This window comes from Labeo rohita, chromosome 17 (genome assembly GCF_022985175.1).
Source record: "Labeo rohita strain BAU-BD-2019 chromosome 17, IGBB_LRoh.1.0, whole genome shotgun sequence".
In the NCBI taxonomy this organism is placed as follows: domain Eukaryota; kingdom Metazoa; phylum Chordata; class Actinopteri; order Cypriniformes; family Cyprinidae; genus Labeo; species Labeo rohita.
Window position 1 is genome coordinate 15,811,018 of NC_066885.1, and position 24,882 is coordinate 15,835,899.

General features: G+C 36.6%; 2 protein-coding genes across 2 annotated transcripts; both read right to left on the minus strand.

Moving 5' to 3' along the window:
• Positions 1-6: 6 nt before the first annotated feature.
• Positions 7-21,220, minus strand: si:ch211-195o20.7 (cytospin-A). The gene is made up of 12 exons (XM_051132522.1): positions 20,916-21,220; positions 19,772-19,833; positions 17,867-18,223; positions 16,343-16,416; positions 7,582-7,961; positions 6,017-6,101; positions 5,853-5,916; positions 5,648-5,726; positions 5,453-5,558; positions 2,557-2,673; positions 2,410-2,469; positions 7-1,942 (listed from the first exon to the last, which is right to left on the minus strand). The coding sequence occupies exons 2-12, from the start codon at positions 19,809-19,811 to the stop codon at positions 1,853-1,855; spliced, it is 1,452 nt and encodes a 483-aa protein (XP_050988479.1). The 5' UTR covers positions 19,812-19,833; positions 20,916-21,220; the 3' UTR covers positions 7-1,852.
• Positions 21,221-21,566: 346 nt separating this feature from the next.
• Positions 21,567-23,386, minus strand: zgc:193593 (uncharacterized protein LOC564090 homolog). The gene is made up of 2 exons (XM_051133881.1): positions 23,158-23,386; positions 21,567-22,690 (listed from the first exon to the last, which is right to left on the minus strand). The coding sequence occupies exons 1-2, from the start codon at positions 23,206-23,208 to the stop codon at positions 22,373-22,375; spliced, it is 369 nt and encodes a 122-aa protein (XP_050989838.1). The 5' UTR covers positions 23,209-23,386; the 3' UTR covers positions 21,567-22,372.
• Between the last annotated feature and the right edge of the window lie 1,496 nt (positions 23,387-24,882).

Below are 24,882 nucleotides of genomic sequence, written 5' to 3' on the forward strand. Positions count from 1 at the left end.
ATCACCTTTTTTATTTATATAGATTTTAAAATGTAATTTATTCCTGCAATATCAAAGCTGAATTTTTAGCATCATTACTCATCCTTCAGAATTCATTGTAATATTCTGATTTGCTACTCAAAAACATTCAGTATTATTATTGTGTTGAAAACAGCTGATTTTTTTCATTTATCTAAAATATAAATCTTTTGTAACATTATAAATGTTTTTATCATCATTTTTGAACAATTTAAAGCATCCTTCCTAATTAAAAGTATTAATTTCTATAATTTCTTTCTGAAAAAAAAATATATAGATATAGATAAATGCTGATCTTTGGATCTTTCTATTCATCAAAGAATCCTTAAAAAATGTACTCAACTGTTTTAAATATTGATGATAATAATAACTGTAAAAAAATGTTTCCTTAACAGCAAATCATCATATTTGAATGATTTCTGAAGGATCATGTGACACTGAAGACTGGAGAAATTATGCTGAAAATGTAGCTTTGATCACAGGAATAAATGACATTTTCAAATATTTTCAAATAGAAAACAGTTATTTTACATAGTAAAAATATTTCAAAATTGTTCTGTTTTTGCTGTGCTTTGGATCATATAAAAGCAGACTTCTTGAGCAGAAGAAACTTCTTTAAAAACATTGCAAATCTCACTGTTCAAAAACTTTTGACTGGTAGTGTGTGTTAACAGTGACAGAGAATGAGAAAATACTGAAAGCAATAATGTGTGTACATTTTTTTTGCCAGAAAAATCTTCCGCAGGCTGTTGAATCTATAATACCTAAATGTCCCTTTCATCATCACTTTAAATACGGAACATTCATTAATATTTTCCTATTAGTTCAATATTTTTTCTACTCATTCTCACGTAAACAGTCTTGCCAAGCCTCACTCATTTGTCAGTGAAAACTACACGTTTGAATACGCAGTAAGAAAAACAGACCTAAACAGTATAAACAAAATATTTATTTATTAATGCTCATCTTTGGAATCGTATTGTCCTTTAATATATACATCACACTAATGGTACTTTGGTGTCAGAGTATCAGTGATGGTTTTGGGGCTCAAAGAAAACAAAACAGCTGCTGAATGAATCAGCTTGGTTCCGTAATCACAGTGAAAAAACACGGCACACATACAAGAGTAATGATTTCTGTGATTTGAGATTTACACTGTAGTTCAGGTCTGTATAAGAATCTGAATAAAAAGAGCAAAATAGCACACAGACAAATTGAAACCTGCAATACCACATGAAAACCAACAGAGGGCAGAAAGAAGCAGTGGCAAACAAAACAGTCATTTTGATGGACACTCCTCACCCAACTCACAGCTCTGCTTTACACAGACACTCCAGCCTTTTTCAGGAGCTGCTCAGGAGATCCGTAATACTAGGACAAGCTATTCAATAGCATTCCTGTTCATTTTAGTGGGATGAATGCAGGGCTGGTGCAGGATCTCCATAAGTAAGCAACCTGTTTGCTTCAATTTTGGCTCTCAGTTCTTGGCACAGTTTTTGAGCTAATCACCTGAGCTGTACATGCTGATTGGTTAATGGCACAACATGAAAGCACACAGTCACAAGTCCATCTGTCAGCTCTTCTGTATAATATAATAAAACAAGCAAATCATTTGTTGCTTGCGAGAATCAGAATACGTGGCAGTGTTAGCAGGTCATGCTAACCAACTAGAGTCTCTAATACAAACTTCTTAGTTATTTAAAAAACATATGATCCCAGATTCACCTTTAAGGTTGCTTGAAAGTTGTTTACTTCCCGTCAGAGGATATACTGTTGCTGTAGTGGAATTTTGAAAGCATTCGTGATCACTGAATCACTGTATATATTCACAGTCTTACATCTCAAAATGACGGTAGATGCTCTCTACGTATTCCAGAACTCTGTGCCAGTCCGGTGCTTCATCTTTTAGCATCTCCTCCACCGTCTGCGAAATCACAATGAAACATTAATTAGAAATTAACAGCCACACAAAATCATACTAATAGTCACATTTGTATCATTTCCATGAATTATGTTTGAGTTCTGTTTGGATCACGATTGGTCACTATCACGTTCAGTCAATCATGTCTGAGGCATTTACAAATCCAGCCAGTCATGTTTGAGTAATTCTCACATTCAGCCAACAATTTCTGAGCCAATTATGCATCTAATCAATCGTTTCTAAGTTATTCACATGTCTATTTAATCACGAGTGAGTCATTTTTACATCTGGCCTGTCAAGTTTCTCATTCTCATCTGAAGTCAGCACCAATATCTGACTCAAGCTGGAACTAATTAATAGTGCTTTGTTTAATTCATTTGGTGACTGAATAAGGGTGTAGTAAATAGTAATCACATAACTGAGTTATGAAATTAAATACAACTGTTTAGAAATAGCTCGAGTTCACCCACCAGTGATGCAGAGATTCCAAAACCTTCTCCAGTCTGGAATGCAAGAGTGAGATTCTCTTTCTGTGGATAAAATGATCACCAACATCATTATAACAATGCTTATATTAAAATGTTTGCATGCAAACATGCATATGAAGTGTGTTTTACCTTATTCTCTGGACTGAGCTTGTTATATGGTATGTGAGAGGGGAGGTAACTATGGTAAATCGCACAAAAGGCCAAACCATCCACCCAGCAACTGCTGAAATTAGTGATCTCAATATTCTGAAAGAAAGACAGGAGGCAGCAAAATAAGACAGAAAGGCAGATATTCTAGAATGCATAACAGTATAGTATTCTAGAAGTATTCTAGTATTCCAGTATTCTAGAATAGAGGACATATATCGATTCTACATTGTCCAATTTTATTGTAGATCATTTCTGGTGTAGAACAAACTAAATCTGTAACTTAAATAGGTTGTACCACAACAATACACCTACATAGAAAAAGGCGATTTAAAGAGACAGTTCACCCAAAAATGAAAATTCTGTGATTAATTACTCATTACTCACGTCTATGCAGGGTATCTATGCAAAAATATATTCATTTGTGTGCTGCAGATGAACGAACATGAGGTTGAGTAATCACAGAATTTTCATTTTTGGGTGAACTATCCCTTTAAATAACAGTGTGGCATTCTTCATGAATGGTTGTACAGACAAAAATCATCAGCAGAACCAAATGTAAATATAGCTGCAAGCAGCGATTTCCGGGGTTCAAGCGCTTTAAGGCATTTAAGCAAATATGGAAAAAGACATATTGTTTAGCAAGTCTGTAACCACCTAAATGAATGATTGGAAAAAAGCATTTTTGGCAAATACAGGTAATTTGCCAGAGAAATATTGTGTTTTTTCTTAACGTTTATGACTGTTATAGTGCCAGCTGTGGTCCGATTTCCTTAAAACTTTGCATGCTTGTTTAGAATCACCTGTTGCATGTGCTCACCAGGCTTTGTGAAGTTTTGAGTTTTCCTTTAGGCTTTATAAGATTTTGGATAAATTCAAACAGGCCCCTTTTCTAAACTAACTTGATTTAGCTTCCCAAAGGGTACATTTTTATTTTGATAATTATTGACCTAGAGAGTCCAGAGAATTGTACTGTCAATTATAATTTCCCAGACTGAGCGAAAAACGTCTTTTTTTTTTACATCTTGTCAATCATTTAACAAACGATTTGATTGTCAGCAGTGGTTCTAAAGGCAAAGTTGTCCAGAATGAGGAGTTCTGTCATATGATACGAATATCATGTGTATGTGCGAAAAACCATGCAATGTGCAATTATTTACAGCCTTGAAAAATACATTATCACCCCCAGTTGTCAGTTTCTTTCAAATTTCTCTCTTTTGGGGCCGTGAGTCAAACAGGCCCACTGAGTTTTGTTCCAATCGGCCTCATTTAACCTGGTCTAATAGGTTCTCAAACTTCATTGTTTTTTTGAGATATGCAAATGTCCTTGAAGAAACTTGTGGCACTTTGGACCAAGACCGTGCACTCAGATTTACATGTTGAAAGGGCAAATAGTTGTGCAGTTATAACCATTTTTTATGTTTTTTCCCATCTAATAGCACCACTAAGTGGCCAAGCTCTGCAAATTTCTTCTGTGGCCTCAGATCAAGCTCTTACATACTGTAAGTGTTCTGAGTTTTGCGAAGATATCTCATTCCGTTCAGAGGTTATAAGCATTTTACTAAAAGTGGCCCTGCTCCTTTCGAATATTTTTGGTGTCCTTTTGCGATGGTGAGTCGAAAGTTCAACTTTTTTTTTGATAATTATTGATATTTAATTTCCAGAGAATCTTTCTGTACTGGTTTGGTTCCAAATGGGCGAAAAACCTAGAACATACACAGAAGTAGGTTTTTGCAAAAAATGCGAAATACCCAGGAGGCTCACAATCGAATCTGCATTTTGTCTGGCGTGAGCCAAGGATTCCAACGACATAAGACATTTGAGCCTGCGACTGGCGGTTTAGGGGTTATGAGCGAATTAGTACTTTTGATCGCTGTAGTGCCCCATCAGTCCAATTGCGGTGAGTTTTGGTCACATTGTAGGTGGTGTGAGTACTACCATTCCTACAAGTCTCTACGACTTACAGTTTGGTCTGCACAATTGGTTTTATGTGGAGATCGCTGATCCGTGACCATTCAAACAATTACAATAGGGTTCAAGCTATGTGCTTGAACCCCTAATAAATACAAAAGCAAAAAAGTCCCTTATTATTTCAAAGATAAAATTTAAAAACAACAGAATATACATATGCACTACTGTTTAAAATGCTTATGAAAGAAGACTCTTATGTTCACCAAGGCTGCATGTATTTAATTAAAAAACAGTTATTGTGATTTTTTTTTTTTTTTTATATAATTTGAAATAACTGTTTTCTATTTTAATCTATTTTGGCAAAGCTGAACTTTCAGCAGCTATTACTCCAGTCTTCAGTGTCACATGTTCAGAAACTGGTATACTGCTTAATATTTATATGGAAGCCATGATATTTTTTTTCAGGATATTTTGATCAATATATATTTCAAAATAGAATTTTTTGTAACATTATAAATTTCTTTACTGTCTCTTTTCATTCATTTAATGCATCTTTGTTGAATAAATACATAATTTTGCAACATAAATGATACATTTCTAAAAAAAATGGTACTGACCCCAAACTTTTGAACGGTAGTGTACATCTAGTTGACTTGCTATTAGGTGCCTCAAAAAACAAAACAAAACTGAAATTGGGAAATTCAGTGACTTTTTCATTCCTCAAAGTGTTTGTTGATTCAACCCAGTAACTTATAAACACAACTTCCAGGCTTCCTTTTGCGGGCAGACTGGCGAAAAAACAACCTGTGTGTCAGACTAGAGCCTTCCTGAAAATGTGCTTTTCAGTTGTGTGTACAATGTGCATCAGACGGTCATTGAAAGGATTGTGGGTGGTCCATGCTGTCTGAGACTAAGACTAGGGGGTGTGTGGCCAACTGCCAAGTTTGATCTGTCAGCTATTCAGTACCTTGTATCCCTGAGTTCTGCCTTGACACCAACGAAGCAGGGAGTTCCGTCTGGAGCTGCCATGCAGCCTCAGTGACCTGAGTCCTGATGGGAAATCTTCCTGTGTCCTGATTGTAAAGGAGATTCATGTCAGACAACAATCATTATAATGTTTCTCATGAATGAATGGTGGATAAAGAGGTGACTGTTTCTTCACCTTGTCCTGTTGCTCTTATTTGTCACATCTAAAACAGAAGAGTTGCTTGTCTGTGGGAGTGAATTCTCCACTTTCTTATCTGTTGGACATGCATAGACATGCACACAGAATAAATCATTTGTTTCCGTATGAGTCTGGTATGCTAGCAAAGGATCAAATATTCAAAGAAATCCAGTCAACTGGCAAATGAAACCCGTTTACACACCTCTGCTGAAGCTGGTCTTGTTCTGTTGGTCTAAACTTACTGCTTGAGTCTTGCTCTGAGGAGTCTGAAAATATTACACACTGTTTACTAATATTTACTGTTAGAGATGGAAAACAAAAACTGAAAATAGCAGAAAGGAAACATTTTTTACTTTTTCTACTCACAGATTTTGTTGTCATAGTAACTGAGGGTTGGGAAGTACCATTTACAACAACATCAGGGTAATCTGAGGGCAGCCGGCACAGGCTCCTGCAAAATGATGGAATGATCCATGAATGTAACTTAGGTTGCACTGTTTCTGACAGACTGTGGGCTGTAAACAATGAATCACTTAGAATCACTAAACAATGTTCTCTATCGGACAAATCAGATATGTCTGAGGCACGCATCGACTGTGCTCTAATTTACAATGATTTCTTGATGGAACATACCAGATGAACAGACAAACAACAAGATGGAATCTATTCTTTGATTCCGTAGTTAATCAAGAGTACTTTAGATTCCAAATGTGGGAATTGATTACATGGAGAAGATTTTGATTCACATAATTGATTTGAATCTTTTGATTCAGATTTGATACAGCTTCGTGGTACTCTTGTGAAGGCACGTTGACTGACACGGAAGAGAAGAAATTGTTAAATAAAGTCAGTATTTTTGTTTTCCTTGCGCACAAACAATATTCCCATAGCTTCATAAAATTATGGTTAAACCACTGATGTCACATGGACTATTTTAAAGATGTCCTTGCCAGTGTTGGAGGTAACGCATTACAAGTAATACAAGTTGCGTAATCAGATTACTTTTTTCAAGTAACTAGTAAAGTAACACATTACTTTTTAATTTACAAGAAAGAGTTACTTTCTCAAAAAAGTAATGCCAGTTACTTTTTTCCCCCATTTATTGATTGAAAGCTCTCCTGTCCCCATATTGAGAGAAATCGGGAGTAAGATTTTACTTTAGTTCTAGAATATATGTGAACATGCATTAATTCATCTCACTCACAAAAAAAACCACTAAAAACAAAAAAACAGATTCAGGTTTACTCAAAATGAATAAAAACAGCTAAATGCAATTCAGAATATGATGCAAACCTGCAATAATTAAATATGTTAAATAATCAAATATCCTTCATGTATTTAATCCTGATTTGTTAACCAACGTCTTTGCTGCTGACCTTCGATGATCCAATTCATTCATATTAATAAGCAAAAATTACTCAGGATAAACTAACATTTGTTACTCTTTTTTTTAATTGCTGAAGAGTGTTTAACTTTCGTCTTCTGCATTCTGCTGTACAACAGTGAATTTACTTTTCCTTCAGCATGAGGCTTTTAGGTGTGAAGGGGCTTTTACATCTGCCAAACTTCTTATATTAAAACAAACAAGCATGCCCTGCCCAGATTTAAAAAATAACGCAAAAGTAATGTTTTTTAGGGAGTAACGCAAAATTGTAATGCATTACTTTTAAAAGTAACTTTACCCAACACTGGTCCTTACTACCTTACTGGACCTTGATCGTGGTAGTTGCGTTGGTGTCTTTGCAGGGTCAGAAATCTCTCGGATTTCATCAAAAATATCTTAATTTGTGTTCTGAAGATGAACGAAGGTCTTTTTTGGTTGAACTATGCCTATAAATATTTATATTGTGCATTTATTCAATCTCAAAATTTGAGAATTTGCATGTATAGCATTCACTGTTGGCAATTTTTGACATAACTGATAACTCTACCTTGACCTTTCTGAAGTACTAGAGATGCGCATTTCTCTTTTTCCCTTTATCTCATCTGTCCATAGTTGATCTTCGGGTCCAGTTCTCTTCCCACAACCCTCGGCTTGTTTCTCTAGGCCCCTCACTGCCGGCGTCCCCTGGTGGCTGCCTGTGACCTGCTTCAATTTCTGCTTGCTCTGCTCCAGCTCAACTCTGAGGCTCTCCAATTGACTTTCGACCTCCTGGCGACCCTGCAAGGCATTGGCTAGTTGTGTGCCCAGGTCCTGCCTTGCTGCTCTTAAAGTACTTAGCTCTTCCTCAGCCTCTGCCCTCAGTCTGTCTGAAACCACTAGCGCCACCTTCAGGTCAGCCTGGAATTGCTGCCACTCCTCACGTTCTGCCTACAGAAGGAGATAACAATAACAGAGTCATATTAATTGGTATGTTATAATTTTAAATATTATATATAATTCAATAATTTAAATAATGTTTTATAAAGTGTTTTATAGTAAAATGCGTGAACGTGGACCACAAAACCAATCATAACGGTCATTTTTTTTAAAATTAAGATTTACACATCATTTGAATATATAAGCTTTCCATTGATGGTTTGTTAGGATACGACAATATTTGGCCATGATACAACTATTTGAAAAATGCAAAAATGTCAAAATATTGAGAAAATCACCTTTAAAGTTGTCCAAATGAAGTTCTTAGCAATGAATATTACTAAACAAAAATGAAGTTTTGATGTATTTATGGTAAGAAATTTACAAAATATCTTAATGGAACATGTTCTTTACTTAATATCCTAAAGATTTTCGGCATAAAATAAAAATCAATAATTTTGACCCATACAATGTATTGTTGACTATTGCTACAAAGATACCCATGCTACTTAAGACCGGTTTTGTGGTCCAGGGCCACATATAAAATATATATAAAAAATATATACCACATTTGATTGGAACATTGCTGTTCACACATGCCAAAAAAACCTGTTCCTCAAGGTGTTTTTACTCTATTACAAAATGAAGAAAGTGGGTCTGTCTTTGAGAGCAGAGCCGTAGACATACGGATATGAATATGAGGATGTTTTTCTCTTGGATAGAGTTGTAACTCAACTGTGAGTCTATGAGGTCAAAAGGTTTGTTGTGAATCACACCGCTATGGTGATCATACTGTGCTGCTGTCCACCGCTCACTGTTTGCTAAACACACACTTACACACGATATGCTTACATTAAACTCCACTCTTAGAAATTGGAGCTCGTTCCGCACGTCTCAGCAAGATCAGTAACAAGTTCTCTTTCAAAGACCTGAAATGTATCCTGTACTATTTACATGCAGTGGTCCAGGGCCATTTCATATTTATACACACAAACACACACTCAGGAATCTTACTCCGCTTGCAGCCCTAAGCATGCCCTGGCGATAAAGTGATTTCTCAATAGTTAAATGTTGAGAAATACAACAGTGATTTCCTAGAATGATAACTCACATGTAAAAAACACAATTTAGTTTCATAAACACAATCTAAAAACATCATGACTGATCTCTCTCTTTCATCATCTGTTTCATTTTTTGTCTCTCATTAAAACTGACTGAAACTCTGTGCCAGAGAGGGAAACTTACGCAAATAAAGACAAATGACTGACTACTAAAGTTATCGTTATTGTGCAAATCTTTACAGTAGCATAAAACAGACAGAAAGAGGTGAGTACAATAAGCTGGCAAATTCATTCATGACAAAAGATGCCAAAACTAGGAGGAAAATTAATAAGAAATTCTAAAAAAAAAAAAAAAAAAAAAAAAAAAGGGGGGAGGACAACTATTGTATGCAGAAACATTCAGAAAGAGACCAAGTGGAAGACAGACAATTATTGAGCTATTATTTTGTGGAAAAAAAATGAAATAAAATAAACATAAAATAAAAATGCTGGTTTGTTAACAACCAAAGTTAAACAATTACATGACTCTTAACCTCTATAATGATTATTTTAATGCTTTTACAATGTAAGCATCGTAAATATGTAAATACATTGATACTATATGCATGTTAGTGTAGGCCAGAAGTTAGTTCCTTAGCCTGAAAAAGGTTGAAGACCCCAGCTGTGTCTAAACAAATAACACTGAGGGAGGATGGAAACAGAGTAGGAGGAGAGAGAGAGCAGGGAAAGTCTCAGGACCCTCTTCATCACTCCGAGGCCTCCAGACCCCAGCTGGAGTTGATTATAGCAAGAATACACAACATTACACTTTCTCTGACACACACAAAAGTCTCTGATACAGGAACACAGACATTAGGAGGTATTTAGGTATTTTTGTACTCTCTAAAATGATTAATGTTTTAAAAAATATTTACATTTAAAACCTTTTTTAAATATTAGGCAAAGCACAATGTAAAATTCTTGACTACACACTGTGTAGAAGTGTAGCTATTATTATATAGCTATTATTATTTTTTAAATCTGTAATATAACATTGATATTAGAAGTAAAATATTAAATATGCTTCTGAATTTCACTAAAGAATACACTACGTCTTATCTGAACAGATTTTAAAACACTAGACATCATACATCTGCTGATTTTGTAACTACAGCAAAAATACATGTACATATTAGAGTTGCAACAATAAGTTGATGCATCGCAATTCATGGATCTATTCTGAGATTTTCTGAATACATTGCAATTCTCTCTAGAATTGATTAACATCAGATGGCGTTCTAATCTAGTTTTTAACGACTATACGCTAGTTGTAATGCTAAACACAAATGGCATCTTAAACCCTCACGCCCTGCATTCCATTTGGAAGGGCTCATCCCTATGCCCTATTCCCTTAAAAGGTTTTACCCTCCGGAGTGAGAACTTCGAAGAGTTGAAGGGCAGTGGTTCTCAACTCCGTCCTCGGGTCCCACTGCTCTGCACATTTTGTATTTCTCCCTCATTTAACACACCTGATTCAGATCATTAGCCCGATCCAGATCCATGAACTGAACTGAGTGTGTCAGATTCAGAAACATACAAAATGTGGACAGCAGTGGGCCCTGAGGACTGGAGTTGAGAACCACTGGTGTAGGGGACCAGTGCCCTTGAAGTGGCCCTCTGTGTCATCATCCCGTGCCCATACGGAGACACCATCATCATGCGCGAAAAATCATGGGGGTTGAAGTGTCTATTAGTTGTACACTTTCGAAATCCTTCATTCTGAAGGGCCCTTTGAAGGGGTCAGTTTTGAGTACTTCGGTTTGGAACGACCCCTCAATATGGCGACTGTAACTGTTTTCATTCCGAACTGCCCTTCCAAGGGCGATATGTCCCATTTGGAACACACCGTATGTCTTCCTCTGAGTCCACACTTTCGTGACGTAATGCCGCTTTGACTATCAGGTAGAAGTCCGCTGCAAAGATCGCCCTGGTGTGGGCTCAGCAGGAGTGCGCATAGCGGCTGCAAAGGGAGCACTCACTAGCATCCTTTCAAATGCTAAAATGACTAATGGGACACCCTAGGGTCTCGTGGACTTAACAGACATGTGCATGCAGCAGCCATTGTGAGTTTTCCAGAATGAAAGCACACATGAAGTGTGGCATTTGGGACAGGGCCTTTAATGTAAACGCACCACACTGTGAACACGCTTGTAATTTGCTTCAACCTTTTTCGAACTTTTGAATGATTATTTTATGTACAAGTATGTGTAAGGAACTGAAAGCAAGCACAGTTCACCTGTTTCTAAAGCACACAGTGCCATGTGCTTTTAAAAACTAAGCTCAGAATCGATTAGAGAGTGAATCATGCTGCATTCAGAAAATCTCAGTAGCCCTGTCCCAAATCGGACCCTAAACTCTTGTGGTCTTCCTCGGAGTCCACACTTTTGTGACGTAATGCCGCTTTGACTGTCGGGTAGAAGTCTGCTGTGGAGCTTGACCCGGTGTGCTCTCAGCAGAAGTGCATATTGATAGCAGCAGCAAAGAGGGCACTCACGAGCACCCTTTCAAACGCTAAAATGACGAATGGGACCCTATGGTGATGTGGACTTAATGGACATTTGCATGCAGTGGCCATTGTGAGTTCTCAAGAACGAAAGGGCACATAAAGTGTGGTATTTGGGACAGGGCCTTTAATGTAAATGCAGCCCACTTTGAACAATGGGAATTTCTGAACCTTTCTGAACTTTATGAATGATTATTTTGGTTCAAGTGTGTGTAAGGAATTGGAAGCAAGTCGAGTATGGCTGTTTCTAAAGCACACAGTGGCATCTGCTGTAGCCATCACGTTTGTGATGTAATGCCACTTTGACTGCCTGGTAGAAGTCTGCTGCGGAGCTCGCCCCAGTGCGGGCTTGGCAGAAGTGCATATCAAGGGAGCATAGCAGCCACAAAGGGGGCACTCACAAACACCCATCTGAATGCTAAAATGATGAATGGGACACCCTACGGTCTCGTGGACTTAACAGACATGTGTACGCGGTGCACATGAAATGTTCCATTTGGTACAGAGACTAAATCTATGCAGAATCGTTTATCAGAATCAGGTATTTGGAACAACAAACTCATAAACAGGCATAAACATGTTCCTTGTTGTGTGGAGGCCCAGGGCAAATAAAAACTATGTTTTCCAATATCAGCTCAAAATATCAAACATACTTATATCTTCCAACAGGACAGAATCAGTCAGAATCTGTGCCTATTTACCACTATGCCACTTTCTGGTAAATCCATCAGCTCTGACTGACCAAAATCTGCAAACTGTCTCTGTCTTTCTGCAACTGGCATCAGGGCAAAAGTTGTGTAGAGTATTCCAGCCTTTAAAGGAAATAAAAGGCTAGTGATTATTAGTTAAGAAAACACATCCTCAATGACTTCATAATAAGAATGGCCTGTCACAAGAGGGATTTTCAAGCATTTTACCTTATGATGCAGAAGAAAGCTTTTCCTATTAGCCTGCTTAATTCATGCAGCATTTGCCCTGAAAGGACACTTTATTTTATTGATGAATAAGAACTGAGAGAAATAGCATTAACATATGTTGGCAATCACCCAACCTTGTTAAAGTCATTAAAATCTGTCTTTCTCTCTGCTCACACTCACAGCTTTCCACTCATCCAGACAGGACAGAAAATGACCCCACCTCTCTCTCTTTCTCTCTTTGGACAGTGCTGATGTTTTAGACATCAGCTCATTGACTCAGTGGGATTTCTAAGGAAGCACCACACCCATGATGATAAGAAGTTGTTGCTCTTTTTGAGACTTTCGTACAGTGTGTGTGGGGGTGGACTGAGTGTGACTCTCGCACCCTACTTGACAACCCATACACACTACATAATCGCTACACTCTACTACACACACAGAAAAGCGCCCACAGACAAGTGCGTCTGACACAATGCTCTGATACACTCTGGAAAGCTTTTTCCAGCCGAACCCAAAGTCAGCGTGTGACTCTTGCATTCAGCGCAGTCCATCTGGAACTGATCCGCCGGCTTCTTACGTTCATAACGTGTGCGTGTAAGATTGAAACAAAAACTGCAGAAGAAGGGTCCCACCACCACCCATCAAAAACACACACACACCCAGAACATATTTTATGCGTCTGTGAGTACAGCCATTGTTAGAACATGGGTTTTAGCATTTTAGCAATGTCCAGTAAAGCGAGAGAGAGCTTGTTGACATTGCGTAAGAGATTCAGGTCAAAATTAAACTGGGAATATTACAAAGAGTGACTGTAAATCTTATGAATAAATATGAAAGTTGTGTGGTAGTGTGTGAGAGTCATACACAAGAGAGTACGTTTACATGCGCAGTTATAATAGAGCTTTTCAACCTACAGGCTTCATCTTTCTGTCCAAGTTTACATGACACAATGCATAATTAAATATCTAAAGAATTTAATACACATGCATCACCTCTGTCTTTTGGAGAATGTGCACAACAATGAGGCCAAGTGTAGCCTGAAAACATGTACACATGCTGGATGAAGTCATGCTACAATTGCATTATCAAGCTTTGTCAGTATGACTTCACAAAAAAACAAAACAAATCGGAAAAAACTTCTATGATTTCAGTCACACTAATGTGTCTATATGACTTTTCAAAGTCAGTGTGAACTGAAAATTGCATGAATATATCTATAAGTGAAATGGCATCTTAAATAATGTACTGTATGTACAGCAGGACTTTTTCGGGAATTGACTGGATTGTGCTAATTGCTGTTGCTGAGGTTGCTGGAGGTGATGGATTATTGTCCTGCCCTTACACTAGAAATTGAGGGATCATTGACGGAATATTTTTATCAGTTATCCTTTGTAACTTGTAACTGTAATGCTGTCAGCTGTCACTGTGGGTTGTTGAACATGAAAAATGACGCACAGTCTCTTCATCAGTTTTCTTCATAAATAAATAAATCCATAAACCTATATGCTTGTCTTGTAAATTCATGATTAAAAATGAAAATGTGAACAAAAAATAAAATAAAATAAAATATGTGTTATTATAATTCTCTCTCTCTTATGGCTTGCTCCCTTTATCAGGGGTCGCCACAGCAGAGTGATATGCAAAATAAGTTATTATAATTAAAATATGAAAATTAAAATGATGGGTAATAACAGATTATGGTGGATTTTTTACAACCCTGTCCGTCAAAATGACGGACGATATTAAAATCTAACGCAACCTCTGGACAGCACATGATTTTTATTTATTTTTTTTAAATATGCACAGATAAATAAAAAATAGGAGTTGTCGATTTTGATTTGGTGACATTAGAAAGACCAATTGGCCAGAGGGGAACTGGTCCTCCAACTGAGCATGGTTTCTCCCAAGGTTTTTATCTTCATTTCTGTCACCTGATGAAGTTTAGGTTCTTTGCCATTGTCATCTTTGGCTTGTTTACTAGGGGTCTAATAGACACTTAACATTCAGCAATGTTATCGATATGACTGGACTCACTTGGATGAGAACAAAACTTGAATTGAACTGAATTAAACTGAAAAATGACACTATTGTAATGTCTCATTTCATGAATGAACTTTACACACTTATTGAACTGAACTGAACCAACACTGAAAGTGAATGGAGTTGAATAATGACACTATTGTCTTGCCACAGCTGCTTTACAGCACAGTTTGGGTTTTTCTCATTTTTGAAGTTTGCATGATTGATTCTGTTAATTTCCTGTAAAGCTGCTTTGAATTTTTTTTTACTATTGTAAAATGTGCTTTAAAAACAAAGGGGACTTGACTTGTTCTATTATCAGTTCGGTTTAACTAAGTTCATGTAAGTGTGATTAATGGTTGAGTTGAATTGTAAAAATATGTCCACTTACAGAAGGCTGGGCAGCAACACACACTCACTCACTTGTTTGGCCAGTGAGTTGTTACATGCTGACTTCTGCTGTCACAGTGGCCAAACAAAAAAGTTTTGTTCTTGCAAGAGCTGAACAGAATTCCCCACATCCCCCTCAGTATCTCCTGTTCACTCCCTGTTTCCATCTGCGTCTTAATTGCTTCACTTTTGCAGGCCTGACACCCTGTATAGCTACTTTAAGGACTAGTTCACTTCCAGAATAAACATTTCTTATTAATTTACTCACCACTATGTCATCCAAGATGTTCATGTCTTTCTTTCTTCAGTTGAAAAGAACTTAAGGTTTTTGAGGAAAACATTCCAGGATTTTTTTTTACATATAGTGGACTTCAGTGGTACCTAATGAGGTAAAGGTCCAAACTACAGTTTCAATGCAGCTTCAAAGGGCTCTACATCCCAAGGAATAAGTGTCTTATCTAGCAAAACAATTGGTAAAAAAAAAAAAAATAATTACATACTACTACATATTTTTTTGTAAAGGGCGTTTGACTTTTTTTGTATGTTTGCTTTGCAAACACTGGGTCGGTACTTCCACCTACTTTGCCCGTTCGTTATTACGTAACGCGTGAGGTCAAGGTAGTGCTGGATGAGCATTTGTGGTTAAGAAGTATATAAATTTACATTTTCTTTTTTAAAAAATGAGTGATAAGACCCTTATTCTCTAGATAAGACCCTTATTCTTTGGCCGGGACCATGTAGTGCCCTTTGAAGCTGCACTGAAACTTCAGTTTGGACCTTCAACCCGTTGGCCACCATTGAAGTCCACAATATGGAGAAAAATCCTAGAGTTTCTTTTTGACTTAAGAAAGAAAGACATGAACATCTTGGATGACATAGGGGTGAGTAAATTATCACAGAATTTTCATTGAACTAATCCTTTAAGACCAGAGAACTGTTCTTTTAAATGTTGCTATAGCTAATTTGAATGAACTTTCCCTTTCTTTCATATTAAATCTATCTATTCAGAAATCTTTGCAAGAGATAACAATTTTCTTTGCTGTCCATCTTATAAATTTTTCCTCCCTCTTTTCCTCTCGTCATTCCTGTTAAAAATAGATTTTTTTTATCTGATTCCTTCAGACTACCAGATTAGGCCCATGTTAGAGAACCATAACATAAACACACACGCTCACAAAAACAATGTCCATTCCTCAGCTAAGACAGGAAAGGAGTCATTTGTAGGATTGCATGTCCCATAAGCCTTTGCTGAAGCTGACAGGCTGTTATCACACAATCCTTGACCTGCACCTCTGGGAACAATGTGACTTCCTGTTACATTTTCCTCTGTCTTCAAAAGAGGGAATTTTAGAAGCCAAAGTGTCAAACACGAACTGAATGTCAGGGTTTGGAGCAGCTGAGACACAGTGGGTCAGTTGAGAGTACAAGAATGCTGCAAAAAAGAAGAAGAAAAAAAAGACTCACCTGAATCTTTTCCTTACAACTTCTCAGCTCCTCCTTCATCTTTTCCCTCTCCACCAGAAAACATTTTAACAGATCTGAAAAACATACAAAAAAAGTGATTCTTAAAAGGATCATCGGATGCCCATTTTCCACAAGTTGATACGATTCTTTAGGGTCTTGATGAAAGATGTTGGGAGTAAATGATGACCACTATGTTCATTATTACATCCAGCAACAGAACACCTCAATCGCTCAATCAGAGATATTTTTGTCTAACTTAACATCCCTGCTCCGGCATCGAAACAATGGACTGAGACAGCTGGTCTGAGGTAAGACGCTCATGTCAATCAACTATCGTGGGAGCGGCCTCTGCGGGTGTGACACCACATCAGGCATCTGAGAATGGCTCGATTTGAAAAAGGGAATATTATTTTTACAGATTAATTAAAAACCACTGCATGGATTTTTACTATTATAGGGTAGATTTGTACATACACTGCCAACACACATTAATGTTCAAACAACATAAAAAATTGAACTTTGCATCCGATGACCCCTTTAATGGCATTATAAATAATGTAAGTGTTTGCTAAGCACACAATAAAGCAATAAACTACAAAAAGAAGTGGGTTACTTTAAGCTTACCACAGTAGTAAAACCACTGCAAGGCTTGACCTCAAATGGTTTATTGCCTTTATAAAACTACAGGAACAGCAATATGATAAAAGTGATACAAATGTTTAAGACAAAGGTTTTTCTTCAAGACTCAGATTTTACATTGGATATCAAGTGTCAACCCAACAATAAAAATACATACATAAAAAAATTCTAACAAAAAAATAAAAAAATAACATGCATCTGTGGTTCTCAAGAGGTTTCCTCAGGAAAAGTGGCAACCCAACAAAGAAAACAAACAAAAATGCAAATGAATGAATGAATTAAAAAATAAAGATTATAAATAATATATGATGAACTCCGGATTGTATTTCCTTTTACCTTCCAAAGTTTTGGTTATTTTTTTTTTTTTTAAATGTCTAAATCTTGATGTCAAAAACAAAAGACAAGCCCAATATAAATATGCATGCTTATTTGGTTAGCTGCATTTCATTATTTGCATGTAGCATTTTTTCTCCTTGCTGTCCATGATCAGAACAGATCAGCAATACTAGTTGAGAAACACAAATGTATGTACAGTAATACATTGGCAATGTTTTTACACTTATTCAAGAGTATATGTAGTTCATGTAAACATGTGCGTGCTTCAATGAATGAATGAATGAATAAATTAAAGAATAAATGGACATCCCTGTTGAAAAAACCACCATATGCTGGTTGGTTTTGAAGCATGGCATCTGGTTTAAGCTGGTGCTTAGTCTTTCATGAGCTGGTTTAAGCAAGTTGCAGCTGGCCTTAAGAAACTAACTCCTGCTCATGACCAACTAAGGACCAGTTTAAACCAGCTCAAACCAGAAGCTATTCTTCAAAACATATCTAATCAGCATATGCTGTTTTTTTCAACGGAAATAGCATGACTGTCTGACTCACCGTTTAGTATGTGTGTGGATTCTTCAATGTCATTAAGCTGAAGTGTGTTCAAACACTCCTGTAGGAGTTTTGCATCCACTTCTGTTTCTCCATTCACGCACTCTTCTGAGGGATGAGACACATGCCCAGGTGATTCTGTCATCTTAAGTCCATCCTCAGCCTCCTTCGCAGGCCCTTTCGTGCACTCCAGCAATGCCTCATCATTCTGACTGATGGAGCTCAGAGCGTCTTGAGCCGTTTCAGGGGTGGCTGTGCTTGTACAGTTGGAAATGGACACCAGCTGAGTGGTTGGTGAGCAGGTAGAAACAAGGCTATATGGCGAGGCGGGAGGTGTTTCATACGTGTCCGCAGCAGTGCCTGCAGGGAGACAGAGGTGGAGCTCTCAACTGACAGATGTTTCTTAAAATAAAACATTTCCTGATATAATAACTTGTGTGGGTAGATTAGTCTGTCGGAGAAATTAAACTTTATTCCTGTTATTCATTGGATGTTGGGAATGTGGTTAATATTCATGGTTTCAGGAGACAAGAAGACACTGTCTGGGTACAGAATTAAGCAACTACCAAATGAAATTTAATACAGGTTTTTTTTTGTCTTTCCTCTGGATAGATAACACAACCAGCAACACTACTTTCTTAATCACACTTAATTCTTTTTTGCTTCCCAGTAAAATACTATATCTAAACATCCTTTAAAAGAATGATTTTTTCAATAAATGCATTTTTAAAGGTAATTTTTTTTTTTTTTTTAGAAAATAACCGATCGTTTCACTAGATAAGAGCCTTCTTCTTTGGCTGGGACCATTTAGAGCCCTTTGAAGCTGCATTTAAACTGCATTTTGGAAGTTCAAACTCAGGGGCACCATAGAAGTCCACTATATGGAGAGAAATCCTGAAATGTTTTCCTTAAAAAAACATAATTTCTTTATGACTGAAGACAGAAAGACATGAACATTTTGGATGACAAGGGGGTGAGTACATTATCTGTAAATTTTTGTTCCGGAAGTGAACTAATCCTTTAAATAATATTAATAAAAATAAATAATAATACTCCTTTATATATTAAATAAAATATAAAATATCCTGCATCTTTCTGTCCCCATTTTAATTGCATCTTAGCATTTCTTTTTTTCCCCTTCTCAGATCCATCAACTTGGTACGAATTCTGTGGATAGAACATAACTAGATTTTAAGTAAATTTTTTTTGCATTATTTTGAGAGACTTCTGTGGAACTTCTTTGCATATTGTATTTGTACTATGCTTGTCTTTTTTTTTTTTTTTTGGCAATTCCCTTAAGCTCTGAGCACAAGTCATATGCACAAGAATATAGTGCACAAGTCATATGGACTAGACCTGTGACACATGCTCCATTGACTAAAGTAAATCTTATGGGTTGGAATGCGAAATCATCATTTAAGAAAAAAGTTTTTCATTTTCTAAAAAAGGCAGATTTCACTATTTGCTTTTTTTGAATACGAACCAACACGAACAGATTTGATTGAATGTGTATGTGTGAATGTGTGTGTGGGTGTTCTTCATTAAGAAGCCTTTGTCGTCTCCCTGGGTGGGAAAGGTTTGCTGAGTCAGTGAGTCTGAGGGCTCTGGACACCACCAATAACAGGGAAGAATGTACAATACAGTATTCCAATAATGACTCTGTCTCTCTCTCTCTATTACATTTAATAACTCTCCTGCAGTTCTTTCTTTTTCAATATTCAGGATTCACATACATAGAATCTATGCTTCACATAGCACTGTTTTCTTATTTTTTTTATGTTTATATATCTCTCTCTGTCTCTTATTTTTTCTCTTTTGAAAAACCCTTTGTATGTCCCTGCACCTTGAGGGGTATCTCGATAAAACACTGAATATGTGTGTGCGTGCTTGTTGTCAAAAGCAAGTTACCTGAAGATCCATGTCGTTCTTTTCCAGAGTTATTCCCCATGTTACCAACAGCTTGATTCACTCTAGAGGATGAGTCAAAAATAAAAAAAAATAATACACAGTTTATACACACATGTGGTCTATATCCAACTCTTTATCCAGTCTTCAAATAACAAAGTGGTGTTGCCAAAGTCACATCTGAAAAACTCTAAAGATATGACAAAAAGATTTTATAATAGTATCTCTGCTCATACCGAATTCAGATATATTCAGAAAGCTCTCCACCAATGGTAGGAAAATTTGAATGAGGTTTGTGGTAAAGTTTGCATGAAAATGCAAAAGCCCATGGACGGTGCTAAACTTACACTGCTGCGAGAGCGAGGAGGAGTACATAGATGAGGGAAGACCAGGGAGTGTTTTAACACATTTAGTTTCAATGTCAATTCAAAGTAATTAACATATAGAGACATAGACTAACAATCCGTTTGACTTATTAATTTTCAGTTTTTTTTTTACTGGTCGTCATAATATAAAGACTACTGATAAATGGCACCATTTGGTTGGTCTCTACAGAACAGCACCCAACAATGCCATTACATCACTGTACGTTCAAGAGGTAAAGTAAATTGTATTGTTTGCATAATACCTTTTTATAGCCATTCAGTCTTAAGTGAACAATGTATAGGATTTTGAACTTACTCAGAGAGAACCAAAACAAACATGGAATTAAATTTGCTACCATTTTGATCCAAATAGAACTTAGCATACATAAGCATTACTGTTATTAATATAAATACTACTAATAACAATTATAATAACGTACATGTTCTTCATTTTTATTTATTAAAATAATAATAAACCACTACCTTTTTTTGTAATTTCTAATTGGATAAAACGTACCGCGTTACAACACAGTCTCTCCTACACACTTTAATATCACTTACAATAGCACTTTAATGAACTAGCAACTTTTAACTAAGTTAATGAAGTCGTAATAACAACAACAACGTTAAAGTAAGATAATAAAAACAAAGTATTAACAGATCACACGGACAGAGAGTATTACGAAGGAAAATTAACGCATATCATTCTTAAACAAATGACTAATATAAACCTATACGATAACGAAAACAATAATATTGGATAGTTTTTGTTGCTTACACACCTAATCGAAGATCTTGTATTCACCGGGACTGACTTCCAAGTTTTACATGTTGTCGCTGGTGGAGTCGCACCGCTTCACGGGACGAGAGCAGATCCTGAGCAGGCTGCAGGATGTGGGTATGAAGCCCGGTTAAAAACTGTCCTTTTGCCCCCTCCTGAGGACTGAGAAGTAGCCTACTACTGGAGACAGCGTGAACTAGAGCTAAAACTTCATTCAAATGATCTTACTGTCCTCAGCTTTTGAAGGAGCGACAGATCACATTTTCCAGCCTGTGTAAATGTAAACACCCTGACTTTCTTTGCATCAGGAGTCACGTGTGAGCACATTCTTCTCATAAACGTAAACATTAAGGGTTTATGCTAATTCAGGGGTGTGATTTAATTTATAAAGCTTAACGAATACTACAGGCCACCTGTCAGTTCACCTCAACCTTAACTTCTGACCTAATGCTGACCTTAATCCTAATTTAAAGGCTTACCTTGAGGACTGAGCAACGGAAGTTTAAGATAATGTTGTTTAGCCTATATCTTATCAGACCTGCACTGCAGGAAAAACATATAACACGAATTGACTTTAAAATAAAAAAAATTAAATTATTATTATTTATTTTTTAGTTTTAGTTATTAGCATAAAATGTAAATTCATACACTGTTAGATGTATACAATATTTTTATTTCTTGTTTATAACAGACATTGTTATTAGGACTGTAATACAGTAGTGATATAAAACAGCTAAAGCAAGTATTTAAAAAGATTATACATAATACAAAACAAAGCACAACAATATGCATTAAGTTTCATTCTGTGTGCTATACAGTACTGTTCTTGAACACACTGTAGACGTGAGAGCCAAACAGAAAAATCAGCTCCTGACTCATTTACAGCCTACCTGTATATTTACATCTCATTAACAAGCCCTAGTAAATAAATTCAGCAGACTAATCTTCAGGAAGTGGTTTAGCTTAGGAAACATGCCTGTCACAGTGGGTGTTATTGTGACTGTATATACATTTCTAAGTAAAGAGCCAGTCATCAGGATGTCATTGTCAGACATGCAAATTATGGCTGGTATGTGGGCTTGATTCAGCAAATTAATATTCAGGGGATTTCACAATATTGCATGACCAGTGACAGCGCCCAAGCATGACATCATCATACCAGTATGCTTGTATATTTAAACAGATTTCTTTTTTAAATTGCAGGTCATTTTTTATCGAGGATGTCAACTTAATGTATGACTCATCAGCAAACCGACAGTTGGTGTTTATCACAGATCTGCTGAATCATTTGTGCAACTTTGGCCAACCTCATAAATACATACAATGTAATCAGGGCTAACCGGCTTTTTTGTACAAAGGCACTTTCCAAATAACTACAGATTACATTATTGACTATGCTCCATCTTACACAGTAAGACCTCACAAGTCCCTTGTATGGCTAACGTATTTTTTTTTCTTTCATACACCAGGTGATGCCTTCACAGGTTGCTCGGTGTCACCTGTGTTTTTGATTGGTTGATCCTGTTCATCTTTTTTGATGGGCGCCATGGCAGGATTGGTAGAAGCCATACGGGTTCGACCTGGGGAACTCGGGCTTTGGAGATTAATGGCAGGTTTAGACATCCAGTTCAGGATGCGTGTGGAGGGACGGTGGTGAACAGCGAGTTGGCGAGAGCTGTATCCAGACATCGCAATTCCCAACACACCCAGAAAAACAGCCACCCGTGGCACTGCAAGATCGTGAGCTCTTTGGGTCACAGTCTGTACGGCGGACGTCTGAAAGAAAGTGGAAATACATGGTTATATTGTAGAATGAACTGACAAACATTAACCTTCAGGTGATGTTTTATTAGGAACACCATAAACTGCTTGACTGATGACTCATTTCAAATGTTTAAATAATTACAGAATACAATAAAGTAAATTATGATAATTGTATAACAACTTAAAATGGATTGTAATTACAATATTTTTCCAATGTAGTAATGGCTAATTAAAAGCCTTATGGGAGATAATAGCGATTCAAATCAGAGCATGTGAAACGTTGTAGAAATTCTTGAATTATAGAACAAAATGATGATTCACTATTAAACCAACATTCATTTAGCTTTGAGTTTAATCCTGCGGTTAAATACACATACATTCACAAAGCTGCAGATTATTCATTTACAGTTGTCTTTACTTCCATGCAGTTTCAGTTATTCATAAATAACCTTCACATCTGCCCAGATTATTTTACTCACCTGCAAGCAGCGGATATATCCTGAAGTAGGACGTGGAAGACCAAAAAACATATCACTTTAGTCACTAGACCTCGGAGCTTTGTTTGTGAGCAGGATCTCTTCCTCTGGTTCCTTGTTTCTTTCCTTTCTGACAGGAAGAGGCTTCTCAGAGGTTAGAGCTCGCTCAGGTAGGACTACACGTCTGCGAATGTTTTGCCCTGATCAGAGCTTATATAGAGAGAGGCCCCATCTGTCTGCCTCGCTCTCAATGAGATTACCAAATTGAGGCTAGCACGCACCTGGACATGCTAGCTATGACGACAGCGGCGGCAGTGAGGAATACGGGGTTAAGTTGTTGTGAAGGACGACATCCTTGTATAGCTTGGCATGAGTAAAGCCGGAAAAGGCTATACAGTCTAGTCAGACAGGTTAGAGGTGACCCAGTTATCAGAACCAAACCAAACCAAAATTTAATTAAAAACTAAACAAAACAAAACAAAGCACCAATTAAAATAAAAAACAAAGGTCAAAAGTTTACATACACCTTGCAGAATCTGCAATATGTTAAATTATTTACCAAAATATGAGGGATTATACAAAATCCATGTTATTTTTATTTAGAACCAACCTGAATAGGATATTTCACATAGAAGTTTACATAGAGTCCACAAGAAAAAATAGTAGCTGAATTTATAAAAATTACCCTGTTCAAAAGTTTACATACACTTGTTTCTTAATACTGTTGTTACCTGACTGATCCACAGCTGTTTTTTTGTTTAGTGATAGTTGTTCATGAGTCCCTTGTTTGTCCTGAACAGTTAAACTGCCTGCTGTTCTTCAGAAAAATCCTTCAGGTCCCACAAATTCTTTGGTTTTTCAGCATTTTGGTGTATTTGAACCCTTTCCAACATTGACTATGATTTTGCTATCCGTCTTTTCACACTGAGAACAACTAAGGGACTCATATGCGACTATTACAGGAGGTAAATATGGTAAATATTTTTTGTAGCTTCTGGAGGGCAGTACTGAATGAAAAAAAAAAAAAAATATTTAGGCAAAATAAGAAAAATGTACACATCTTCATTCTGTTCAAAAGTTTTCACCCTGGCTCTTAATGCTTTGTGTTTCCTTCTGGATTGTCAGTGAGTGTTTGAACCTTCTGTAATAGTTGCATATGAGTCCCTCAGTTGTCCTTAGATTAAAAAGATGGATCTCAAAATCATAATTATTGCTAATTACTAATTGTTGGAAAGGGTTCAAATACACAAAAATACTGAAAAACCAAAGAATTTGTGTGACCTGAAGTATTTTTCTGAAAAACAGCGGGCAGATTAACTGTTCAGGACAAACAAGGGACTCATAAACACTTATCACTAAACAAAAAACTGTGGATCATTCAGTTAATGATTGAGAATCAAGAATCAAGCATATGTAAACTTTTAAACAGGGTCATTTTTTATAAATTCAACTTTTATTTTCTCTTGTGGACTATATGTAAACATCTTTTATGTGAAATATCTTATTCAGGTCAGTACTACATCAAAAATAACATGCAGTTTTTGTATGATCCCTCTTATTTTGGTAAAATAATTAACATTTTGCAGATTCTGCATGGTGTATGTAAACTTTTGACCTTAACTGCATATGAGGCCATCATATCTCTCAAGCGTCAGCCTTTCTGGTTAGAAGTCAAACTCTAACTGAAGAGTGAATTCACACTACCATTCAAAAGTAGTTTTTGAAAGA